At 42.0% G+C, this 12,468-nt stretch overlaps 1 protein-coding gene across 1 annotated transcript in view; it reads left to right on the top strand.

Moving 5' to 3' along the window:
* The first annotated feature begins 550 nt into the window (after positions 1-550).
* Tmem30a (transmembrane protein 30A) overlaps positions 551-12,468 on the top strand; it is a 34,945-nt gene continuing 23,027 nt past the window's right edge. Inside the window, exon 1 of the mRNA XM_042687070.1 lies at positions 551-876. Coding sequence (XP_042543004.1) covers positions 640-876 — 237 coding nt within the window. The 5' untranslated portion in view covers positions 551-639. The remainder of the gene's footprint in view (positions 877-12,468) is intronic.

Consider the following 12,468-nt stretch of genomic DNA (forward strand, 5'->3'; position numbering starts at 1 on the left):
TTAGGCAAGGCGTCGCGGTAAACCGAAGGGCACGTAAAGGGTCCGAAGTACCTAGAGGCCCATGATAACCCTGGCGGCTCCCGCGATTGGGTTCGACCAAGACTGCGGTCGCCATGACAACCGGAGGAGCTGGCAGGTGTGCGCCAACAGAAGCATCCGCGCGCTTACTGCGCAAGCGCGGCTAGTCGCAGGGCCGCGCATGCGCTAACGTAACCTCACGCTCCGGCGGGGGGGGGGCGCTGAGCCCCTCACTTCGTCGTCACAGCGGCGATGTTGAGGGTGCGTCCGCCTCTTTCTTCCCCCTTCTCTCCTCCCCTCCTTCCCCTTCCCCTAGTCCCTTTTGCGGCTACCTCCTTCCCCTGGCTCTCCCGGGGATTCGGGGGTGGGCCGGTGGGCCGCCGTCTCCGGAAGCGCGTCCCACCCCTTCCGCCCTCGGCGGCGGCGGCGGAGGCATTGGCTGCGGGGCCTGCGCCTGCGCGTCTCCCTGTAGGGTAGGCAGGCGGCTCCGTGGGGCGTGTCCCGCCCCTTCCGCCCCCGGCGGCGGCGTTGGCGGCGGGGCCTGCGCCTGCGCCTGCGCGTATCCCGCCAGGGTCGGCCGGCGGCTCCGCTGGGCGCGTCACGGCCCGCAGCCCGGGCTCGATGGCGATGAGCTACAACGCCAAGGATGAGGTGGACGGCGGGCCCCCGTGTGCTCCGGGGGGCTCCGCGAAGACCCCGAGGCCGGACAACACGGCCTTCAAACAGCAACGGCTGCCCGCTTGGCAGCCCATCCTCACGGCCGGCACGGTGCTGCCCACCTTCTTCGTGATCGGCCTCATCTTCATCCCCATCGGCATCGGCATCTTCGTCACCTCCAACAACATCTGCGAGATCGAGGTGAGAGGTGCCCGCGCCCAGGCCCGGGGTCCCCGGGGTGAGGGGTGTCCCGCCAGGGTCCGCGGTCCCGGGGGTGAGGGGTGTCCGCGGTCCCCGGGGGTGAGAGATGTCCGCGGTCCCGGGGGTGAGGGGTGTCCGCGGTCCCCGGGGTGAGGGGTGTCCCGCCAGGGTCCGCGGTCCCGGGGGTGAGGGGTGTCCGCGGTCCCCGGGGTGAGGGGTGTCCCGCCAGGGTCCGCGGTCCCGGGGGTGAGGGGTGTCCGCGGTCCCCGGGGTGAGGGGTGGCCCGTCGGGGCCCGCGGTCCCGGGGGTGAGGGGTGCCCGCGCCCGGGCCCGGGGTCCCCGGGGTGAGAGATGCCCGCGGTCCCCGGGGTGAGGGGTGCTCCGCCGGTCCCTTCCTCACCCTGCGTTCTTCGGTCTCGTTCTCTGGCTCCCGAGTTTTCTCTTTTGCTCTAACTTCCTCCCCGCCCCGACTCGAGAGACTCTTGTTTCAAGTGTTGCTCAACGGCGTGAACAGAGAAGTAGAGGGGGAAGAGTGATAGGAACTGAGTGCTCCCACCTGGGCTGCTACCTGGCCGCAGGGGTGTTTGGGGGAGGGGGGGTTATTCCAGAACTCTCTTTACCACCTTGGCCATTGCTGTGAAAGGCCTCAGAGTCACCGAGGATATTGACTCTTACTTCAATGAACGGATCACGACGTATTGGGACATAGGACCTAAATACATGGTTTTAGGTGGTAGAACATCCATGCTGTAGGTAAAAGGGAACCTGGAACCTGAGATCTGCTTTGGTTTGTAGGCTGAGTTTATTAATAATTATGCCCCACGTTCCCCTAGGAGTTTTTTCCCCTTCCACCTTGTAAAATCTATCATTTTACACAGGGAGTTAAGTTGTGCACTGTTAAAACCATTTGGCTGGTCTTGTTTATGCTGACATTTTGCTTATAAAAGACATGATGATAATAGGGGCTATTTTGTTGTCTCAGCAATTTGCAGGGTGAAGAGGTTGTTAGAATAAATACTGTATCGTGTCCAATGTGAGGCTTCTGCTTGTCCTCTTCCATATTTAAGGGTGATTTTATCTGTTGAAAGTATAAGAGCCCATACCAACTAATACAGGTTTTTTCTATTCTGATTTCATGTATATAGTTGGACCATTTTTAAATAGGGTAGGGAGTAGGGGAAAAGTGATTCATTCTATCTATCTGTCTATCTATCTATCTGTATCTGACTGTCTAATTGTTTGTGAGCTAGCTGTTCTTGAGGCTTGAATTTAGAGCCTGGGTGCTGGCTTTTTCTCTTTCAAGGCTGGAGCACTACCTCTTAAGCTTTCTAAAAAAGGCTTGGGAGTTTTTGTGGTTAACTGGAGATAAGAGACTTACTGCTTCTGCTTTTGCTGTGATCCTTAGATCTCAGCCTCCCCAAGCAGATTGAAATAGTTTTTTTTTTTTCTTCTTTTTTTTTTTTTTGTCCAGTCGTGGGGCCTGAACTCTGGGCTTGGGCGCTGTCCCTCAGCTCTTCAGCTCAAGGCTAGCGCTCTACCACTTGAGCCACAGCGCCACTTCTGGCTTTTTTCTTTTTGCTTATGTGGTGCTGAGGAATCGAACCTAGGTCCTTGAGCATGCAAGGCAAGCGCTCTACCACTGAGCCACCTTCCCAGCCCAAACAAGCTTTTTTTGTTGTTGTTGGTGGTGGGGCTTGAACTCTGGGTCTGGGCACTGTCCCTCAGCTCTTCAGCGCTCTACCACTTGAGCCACAGCACCACTTCCGGTTTTTTTTTCTGTTTATGTGGTTCTGAGGAATCGAACCCAGGGCCTCATGCATGCAAGGCAAGCGCTCTACCACTGAGCCACCTTCCCAGCTGAAATAGTTTTTAATTGCTTCAGTTTTGCCAGTAGTATCTACACCAAACTAGTTTTTAAGTTTTTAATTTTTTTTGGAGGGGCTTGTTCCTGGGCTTGAACTCAGGGCCTGAGCACTGTCCTTGAGCTTCTTTTGCTCAAGGCTAGCACTCTACCACATGAGCCACAGCACCACTTCGGGCTTTTTCCGTATATGTGGTACTGAGGAATCAAACCTAGGGCTTCATGCATGCTAGGCAAGCTCTTTACCACTAAGCTACATTCCCAGCCTCCACTTGCACTTTTTGCTGGTTAGTAGGAGGTAAGAGTTTCACCGCTTTTCTGCTTGGGCTGACTTCAAACCAGGATCCTCAGATCTCATCCACCTGAGTAGCTAGGATTACAGATGTGAGCCACTGGTACCCAGTCTGGTTTTTAAATCTTTTACTAAAAATTCATTTTCATCTTATTTACTAAAGCAAGTGTCACTGACTTTTTTCCCCCAATATGCATTTTTATTTTTTTCTCTCCTTTATAGGCCTGCAAATGTAGTCCAAAATGCTCCAAAATTTGAAGCTGCTTTTTGTGTGTATTATGTTAGGCACTCACAAAGTTTTGAGTTTTGGATTTGACTTTCAGATTAAGTATACTTACTAACTGGTAAAGTTCATAAGTTCATTCCTCCTCCACAACAGCAAATCTGAAAATCCTCAAATCTGTAAAGTTCTGCTACAATGCATTTGGATAAGGAATATGCAACTTGTATTTCTTGTTCTCCCAGCCACACTTGGGTCACATAATCAGTTTGTTAACAAACTTGTGTAATTGGAGCCTGGGTTAAATTCCAGTTTAGCCACTTAATTAGCTTAATTTACCTGCTTCCTCCTATGTTCTCTTTGTCATTGCTAACGTAAATAGAGTACAGTAAACTAATTTGAAAGTAAACTAATTTAATTACAAAATTGAGACAGAAAAGCAAATGACCTGGTTTCCTTAATCTTTTACACTAGTCAGATCTTTACCACAGTGATAGTAGATGTAGAAGAAAACAAAGTGACATTAGAAATTCGAATCCTCTTATTGCAATGTCTGAAGATGCAGTGATAAAAGCAACTGTAATTTGAATTATATGGCTCAGTGGTTACGAATTATCAGAAAACTAAGGAAGTATGGACATCTTTAAAAATTTAAAAACTTTTGGGTTCTGAAATATAGTACAGTCCTTTAAGTAGTTGATGAGGTGGAAATTTCTTTAGTTTTCCTGTGTAGTTCTGATTTCAAAGCTCTTTGAAGACTTGCAGCTGAGTCTTGTCAGAAGGGCACAGGAAAGTTGAGTCAGGCTACTATTAAGGTCCCACTCTCCTTTTCTAGTTTGTGACTGTAGGCATGTTTGTGAATCCAAGTTTTGCAAATCAAAAGATTCAGATTAGCTGATCTCTAAGATGCTCTTCAACTTAAATTTTATAACTTCAAGCTTAAATTTTATTTAAAAAAATGATACATGTTGAAATATATTGCTTTAGGGACTAGAGGAAATGGAATTTGTGAATAATTGTGAATTTTTGTTTTTATCTGTATTTTGTGTGTGTGTGTGTGTTTGTGCGTCTTTTTTCTTTTTCAGTATTGGGGATCGAACCCAGGACAATGCACTTGCTAAGGCAAGTGCTTTGACACTGAGCTACATCCCAGCCCAGTAACTGAGAATTTGGTGCCAACATTGACAAATAGTTGTGTTAGTAGAAGGTTTGCACTTGTGGGTATGTGCAATTGTGTGTTAAAAGTTAAGTATTAAACATGTGGATAAATTGTTTTGCATTAGGTCTAGAACTAGAAAAAAACTAGGGAGTTTTCTCAAATACATATACTTGTTTCTGACAGATCTCCTTTACCCTCTCCTCCCTCCTGTTTTTCCCCCTTCCTCCCTTTTCCTCCTTTCCCCTCCTTCCACTCTATTTTTGTTTTTTGTTTTTTGTGTGTGTTTGATTTTGAATCCATAACCAACAGCTTATGCTGTCCTTTTTAATACATATTAAAATATTTTGAGGATTATTAAAAGTAAGTGGGTAATGGGAAGCTATTGGCAACACTTCTGTGTTTTAAGTTCTTCACCTCTTAGTTTATTTATTTTTGAAAATTTGAAAGCCTCATTGCTGTATTATTTCAAATTACTAGGGCAACGCATACTTGTAAAATCAAAATGCTTGTCATAAAGTGCTGTGATCAGAATCTAAATATTTTTTAAGTAATAAGTGGCTCTTTTACATTCTCCAAGAAATGCCACACTAAAAAGGTACTGTTAAAATTGCCTTGGACCTCTGAAAAAGGCATTTTAAAAATGCACTTTGTTTTAATGATTACATATGAATTTAGGTATAGGCATTTTAAAAGTTGGGTTGTATATTTTCCGAGTGAAATATACTTGAGGCTTTAGAAAACTATAGTTATTTTTTATTTTTCAGGAGAAAATATTTTAAATTTTCATATTTTTTAAGTAGTAGCACTGTCTTCATTTATTATGAAGAACAAGGAATGAGTTCCTTAATTTGGCAACTGAAGGAGTCAGTCACATGTTTCTACTACAAAGGTAATGATTGTCTAGTCTAGAGCTCTTAGAGAAGCTGAGCTATGAACTTAAACTTGGTCTTCCTAAGAGAGTAAACTTATTCTTAACTTTTTCAAAAGATTTAGTAATTTTAAAATAATGAACAGAAAGTTTAGTAAGGTCTTTTGTGCCTGAAATTCCATCAGCTCCAGGAATCAGTTAAGTACAAGAGTTCCAGGTTAATTTGAGCAGCGTGGCAAGATAAAAGAACAAAAAATAATTGGCTAATGGTTAAAATCAAAATAGTATGGTTATTCAGAATAGTATTTAAATGGAATATACTGCAGTAAATTTAGTGACACCAAGAAACCAGACTTTTTTTCCCCAAACTAATAGCGTAGAAGATACATTTTCATGAAATTGTAGTGGTTTCTCATATTTAATAAAGAAATTTCCAACTTTCCTCCTTATCACGTTATTTCATTTATTCCTCTTAGTTCTTTAATCTTATCCCTCTAGTTTCTGATAAAAGTGTTTTTAATCTATACTTTAAATTTTATCTTAAAATTGCCAAACCCTAATTATACAAGGGGGGGGCACTGTGACATTTTCACACATGCATACAATGTGTCAATCATACCCTCTCTTAGCTTTCAAAATCTTATCTATGTCTTTACCCTTGTGTCATTTGAATTATTAAACAGTAAGACTTTTTGATTAAATGGTCCAGTAAATCCATATTTAAACCTTAAGGATCTGAAGATAAGTTTAGTTGCTTTTTGGAAATGACTGTTGAGGATCAGTTATTTTAAGTGTGAACATAGTGATATTTAGATTTATTACAATTACAGAAAGAGGACCCTTAGAAGTGGTTTGTGATGATAGTGTTCTTATTACTAAAGTAACTTTAGTACTTAGAGCAACTGATGGCAAAGAAAATATGGCCCACTTGAATATTTTGTAAGACCAGGATCTAAGAATGGATTAGGGGTGGATATTTGCATTCAGTGTGGGGATAGGGAGGGAACTCAAACTTTGAATAGTTGTGTAAACTATTATTTCCCCCCCTCCCCCCCCCACACTCCCAAAGGAATTAATTCCATTCTTCTCATGAATAGAATTGTATCACTAAAAATAAAATGCAACTCATACTTATTACTTAATTACAAATCATACTTAATTTGTAAGAACTTGCTTCTTATTTTTCTCGCCCTTTATAGAAAAGAAATGCTTGTTTTTAAAGTTGTAAAGAAACGTGCTAACATATTTAGTGTTTGCTACAGAAATAGCTGTGAAAGTTCACTTTCTGATGCTCCATCCATAATGGTTTGAAGTAGGTATACTGATCCTAAATAATAGCTTGCACTGTACTATCTTTGCTCAGATTTAGTACATATAATATCCCTTAGCTAAGTTTACCATTGAATGTGGCTCCTGTAACATCATTATTCACTTCCTTATCGGGAAAAATTCAAGCAGCCTTAAGAGGATTGCTTTTCCTAGTTTAATTTTGGTTATTTTTTGTCTTAAGTAGATCCTCTAGGAAGGACTCCAGATATATTCTGAAGTGTAGAAAACTCAGTTCAAGAGGTGTACTTAAAAAGCCTTTAAAAAAAATCTGATTAATACTTAAAATGATTTATCTTATTACTCAGCATTTTGTTGAGTGACTTGTGTAGGTCTTATATTGATTTCCTTTTAGATAAATTTACATTCAAAATGGCAGTTTTCCATTCTTCTGTACAGTGTAAAAAAATACATGTCCTTCAAGTTCCTCCTTTTCCTTCATATTAAATTCAGCCTGTTTCTTAGGCATAGGATGTATTTATAGAATCACTAAGAATACATGTCAATTTGATTTAAGGGAACAATTACAGTTGTAGGAAACAAAGCTGAAATATATAACTCTACCTAATCCACTCATCTACATCTCTTCTATTTTGCCTCTGGTTCTTTGCCATTTGGATTTTATGGGCAAGTTTCCAGACTACCATCATATTTTATACTGTGTCTTTTGTGCTTTTGACCTTTAAAGTCATTAATTATTTAAATAAAGAAAATAGTGTCTCCTCCTCCTCCTGGTAGCCTCCTTTCTTTCTAAGTTTGGTTTTTGAAACTGGTTGAATTGTTTACACTCAACAGACTTTACTGTAATCTGAATGCTAGATCAGATTACCCTTGAAAGTTTAGCTGAAAAGGGGATATAGTAATTTGATGGGTAAACACTCATAAACTGAGTTGAGTTTATCAGACCAGTCACCATTGTATATTTCAGGTAGATAGGTAGGTAGGTAGCTAGGTAGGTAGGTTGGTAGGTAGGTAGGTAGGTGGATAGATAGATAGATAGATAGATAGATAGATAGATAGATAGATAGATAGATAAGTAGAGGTAGACATAGACAGATAGACTTATCTGTATATACATATATGTGGTACCCGTTTGGGCATATGATGAATGTTAAAAAAAAAAAGTTTTCTTTTTTCAATGGAAGGTTTTTCTTAAGAAGCTTGATATCTTGTAGGGGAAGGTGAGACGGACATAACCAGGAAAACCAATCATCCTGTGTGGAAAGCATAGCTAAGCCTTAGCCAGTCATAGGAAAAGTCATTTTGGTGTTTAATGGCCAGGGAACGCTTTGGCTTAAAGTGGGCTCTGACCTGCAACTTAAACTACAAATTGAACTTGTAAAAGTTTACCTGCATTCCAATAGAGCAGATTAACATTATTGGGTATCTAGAGGCAGGAAATCAAAAACTGGCTACAGAAAATAAGAAGGAGATTAACTGGCTTAGGATAGTGAATGTAGTAAACTATGAAAATGATACAGATGATATGTTATATATGGATTAAGGCCAGGTTCCGCAATGAATAATTAGGATTTTTCTTTTTGTGTGACGCCCTGTAAGAAGAGTATGGAACCAATGCAGAACTTGTTTTAGGGAATCTGTACTCCATCTAGTTTACTGCTCTGATGTTCTTAGGAATTGGATCTCATGTTAAAGGTTCAAGATGGAGGCCAGACTTTGTTTTTTTCCTGTGTAGCAGTGAGACTAAAGGGTGAAGAACAAAGGGCTAAAGACCTTTTAAAGAAAGTTCTTAAAAGCTGTCACTATGTACCACCTTATTAATAAGGCAGCCCTGGGTACATGGAAGGCTGGAAAATGTACCTTTCTTCCGATAACAAGATTTAAGCTAATACATGAGAATTTCCTGTTAATAGTGTACATTCTGATCTCCATTCACTCCATATTTTACTGCTGCTTTTAAAGTATGTTAGATTGTGAAAAGGGTTTAAAGGTTTTAAGATTTAAAGGGGGCCTTACAATTTTGAGTCTTTTTGTTGTTGTTGTTGTTGTTCCATAGTGGGACTTGAATTCTAGGCCTCGGCACTGTCCCTCAGCTCTTCAGTTCAAGGCTCTACCTTGTGGCCCTACCACTTGAGCTACAGTGCCACTGGCCTTTTCTGTTTATGTGGTGCTGAGGAATCAACCCAGGGCCTCATGCATGTGAGGCAAGCACTCTATTGCTGAGCTACCTTCCCAGCCCCACAATTTTGAATCTTTTTTTTTTTTTGTTATAAATGCACATTCTTTTTTTTTTTTTATTGTGAAAATACCATACAGAGGGGTTACAATTACATGGGCAAGATAATGAGTACATTTCTTATCAAGCATTGTTGTCGCCTCCTTGGTTTCCCCTTCCCATACCTTCCCATACCTTCCACCCCCCCCCCCCCACTCTATCCTCCCCTCTCTCCCCCCACCAACCAAAGTTGTAAAGTTCATTTTTCGACATAAGGACTTGTACATCTCATTGTTGCACTGGGTCCACCTGTATCCCTATTTAAACGATTTTTTTCCCTTCCCCTCTACAAATTATACCAACATCAAATACAGTGAAAGCAGGGGTTATACCGTGGGGCAGGGTCATACAAAGCAACAAAGAAATCATCTTATAAATATGTTAGAAACAATCCCATGAAAGAAAAAAAAAACATTTGAATACTTATCTTGGGGTTCATTTCCCTAGCATCAACTTATCTGACCTTTTCTGCTTGACTCAGACATATACTAGTTATTGAAAGTAAGGGAAAGCATGGCACCTATGTTTCTTTGGGCCTGGCTTACTTCACTTAATATAATTTTTTCCAAGTCTTTCCATTTCCTAACAAATGGTGCAATATCATTCTTTCTAATGGAGGCATAGAATTCCATTGTGTATATATACCACATTTTCTTGATCCATTCATCTACTGAGGGGCATCTGGGTTGGTTCCATATCTTAACTATGGTAAATAATGCTGCAATAAACATAGTTGTGCTCGTAGCTTTAGTGTAGTCTTGTTTGTGATCTTTTGGGTAAATGCCCCAAAGTGGGATTGCTGGGTCATAGGGGAGCTCTATGTGGAGTCTTTTGAGGAACCTCCATACTGCTTTCCAGAGTGGTTGAACAAGTTTACACTCCCACCAACAATGAAGTAAGGTTCCCTTCTGTCCCCATCCCCTCCAGCGTCTGTCGTTATTTGAGTTCTTGATTATGGCCATTCTAACTGGGGTGAGGTGGCATCTCGATGTTGTTTTGATTTGCATTTCTTTAATGGCTAGAGAGGTTGAATATTTCTTCCTGTGTCTATTGGCCATCCTTTCCTGGTCGGAGAAGCTTCTCTTTAAGTCTTTAGCCCAGTTATTTATTGGGCAGTTGTTTCTTTGAAGATTTGTTGTTGGGGGATTTACTTTTTTGAGTTCCAGGTATATTTTAAATATGAGACTCTTGTCCGTAGTATGGCTAGTGAAGACCTCCCAATCCATGGACTTTCTATTGATCTTGCTAGCTATGTCCTTTGCCATGCAGAAGCTCTGCAATTTCATGCAATCCCATTTGTCCAACCTTTCTTTGATTTGTTGTGTTTCTGGGTCTCTATTGAAAATTTTGGCCTGTGCCAAGGAGACCTAGGGTTTCTCCTATTCCATCCTGTAATGTTTTCAGAGTGTCTGCTTTGACTCCGAGGTCTTTGATCCATTTGGAGTTGATTCTGGTTCAGGGTGATATATAAGAATCTAGCTTTAGTTTTCTACAAGTAGTTAACCAATTTTGCCAGCACCATTTATTGATGAGGCTGTTTCTTCCATTCTATTTTTTTAGCTCCCTTATCGAAGATTATGTGGCTGTAGGTCTTTTAGGTTCATTTCTGGGTTTTCAATTCTATTCCATTGGTTTTGAGGTCTGTTCTTGTGCCAGTATCAAGCTGTTTTGATTACTATGCCTTTGTAGTAGAGTTTGAAATTTGATATTGATATTCCTCCAGCGGTGTTCTTTCTGTTAAGGATAGTTTTGCTATTAGGGGTCTTTTATTGTTCCATATTCATATTCATATGAATATTTCCTTGAAGAATGAGGTTGGAATATTGATAAGTATTGCATTGAATTTGTAGATAGCCTTGGGAATTTTGAATCTTATAAGTCTTATTTAAGTGGTGTGTGTGTGAGTAAAGATGTATGAGAGGTAAGGGCTAAGCCACCTTGCTATCTGAAGGGAGAATGTTCCGTGCAAAATGAGTTAGAGCAGAGGCCTGGAGCAGAGTGCTCAGTAGATGGAAATAGCAAAGAGAGACCAGTGTGTTTGAAGCAGAGGAGCATGAAAAGATGTTGTTAGAGTGGAGTGGTGTTGGGGTACACATCATGTGGGCCACCGTAAGGACCTTACCTTCCACTCAGTATGATAGAAAGCCATTTGCACATAGATGGTATCTCACTTAAAAGAGAGATATGAATCATGGAATAGAAAATATTGCTTGGGGGCAGGGAAGGTGGCTCAGTGGTAGAGCACTTGCCTTGAATGCCTGAGGCCCTGGGTTCGATTCCTCAGCAACTCATAAGCAAAAAGAAAAAAGCTGGAAGTGGCGCTGTGGCTCAATTGGTAGAGCGCTAGCCTTGAGCTGAAGGACAGCGCCCAGGCCCAGAGTTCAGGCCCCACGACCAGACCCCTCAAAAAAAAAAAAAGAAAGAAAATATTGCTTGATAATTAATAATGCAAGCAATGTATTACTATATAATTTTCTTTTGGTGGAGAGCAGTTACTGAGGTTTGAACTCAGAGCCTCTACTTAGCTTACTTGCTCAGTTGATGCTCTACCACTTGCACCATGTCTCTAGCCTTTTTTTTGGCTGGTTATTTTGCAGATAGATTCTCAAAGACTTTTCTCCCTGGACTAATTTTGAAATCTCCAGTCTTTGGATCTTAGCTAGGATTACAAGGTGTGAGCCACCAGCATCTGACAAAGCAGGATAGTTATGATAGGAACCCCCCCCCCTTTTTTTTTTTTTTTTTGGTTGGTCGTGGGGCTTGAACTCTGGGCTTGGGAGCTGTCCCTGTGCTCTTCAGCTCAAGGCAAGTGCTCTACCGCTTGAGCCACAGTGCCACTTCCGGTTTTCTAGTGGTTTATTGGAGATAAGAGTCTCAGGGACTTTCCTGCCTGGGCTCAGATCCTCAGATCCTCAGATCTCAGCCTCCTGAGCACTTCTGACAAAGGGTTATAAATCAAGTTTTCTACTGACCACTCTGGAATTAATGTGTTCAGCTTACAGAAGAACTCAAAGATAGGCTTCTCTTCATTCAATTTGTTAGGGACATTAGGAGGATACAGAGGACAGCTAGATAGAAGAGATTTCCTATGGAAGAGCTGTGGGAGAAAGTGAGGGTCTTCAAGCCTTCTTAGATTAGCATGATTGATTCAGTTATTGGCCATCGATTACCTCAACCCTCAGTTTCTTTCCCTCCTTAGATGTTAAGTGTGGCTGAAAGTTCCAACCCTTTTTAGTTAGTTGTTTTTTGGCTCTGGGATCCAGGGCCTTTGCTTGAGCCTTCCCTTGTTGCTTTAGTTAGTTTCAGGTTTTTCAGGCAGGCCTTGCACTCAGATCTACCTACTTGCACCTCCTGCATAGCTTTAACCACAGACACATAACCTCACACCTGTTTGTTGGTTGAGATGGGATCTTGCTAATTTTCCTGGACTGACTTTAAACTGTGATCTCTCCAGTCTCTGCCTCCCAGGTAGCTGCAATTATAGGCAAGGACCTGGCCCTAAAAGTGCTAACACTTTATTTAGTCAAGGTCTTTCTGGTGACCAGTCTTCCTCCTAACGCTGACTGGGGTGCCACCCACTAGTCCTCTCATTTGCATAGAGGAAGCACTCTTATCATTACTGTACTGATG

This window comes from Dipodomys spectabilis, unplaced genomic scaffold (assembly GCF_019054845.1).
Source record: "Dipodomys spectabilis isolate Male_0828 unplaced genomic scaffold, ASM1905484v1 ptg000102l, whole genome shotgun sequence".
In the NCBI taxonomy this organism is placed as follows: Eukaryota; Metazoa; Chordata; class Mammalia; order Rodentia; family Heteromyidae; genus Dipodomys; species Dipodomys spectabilis.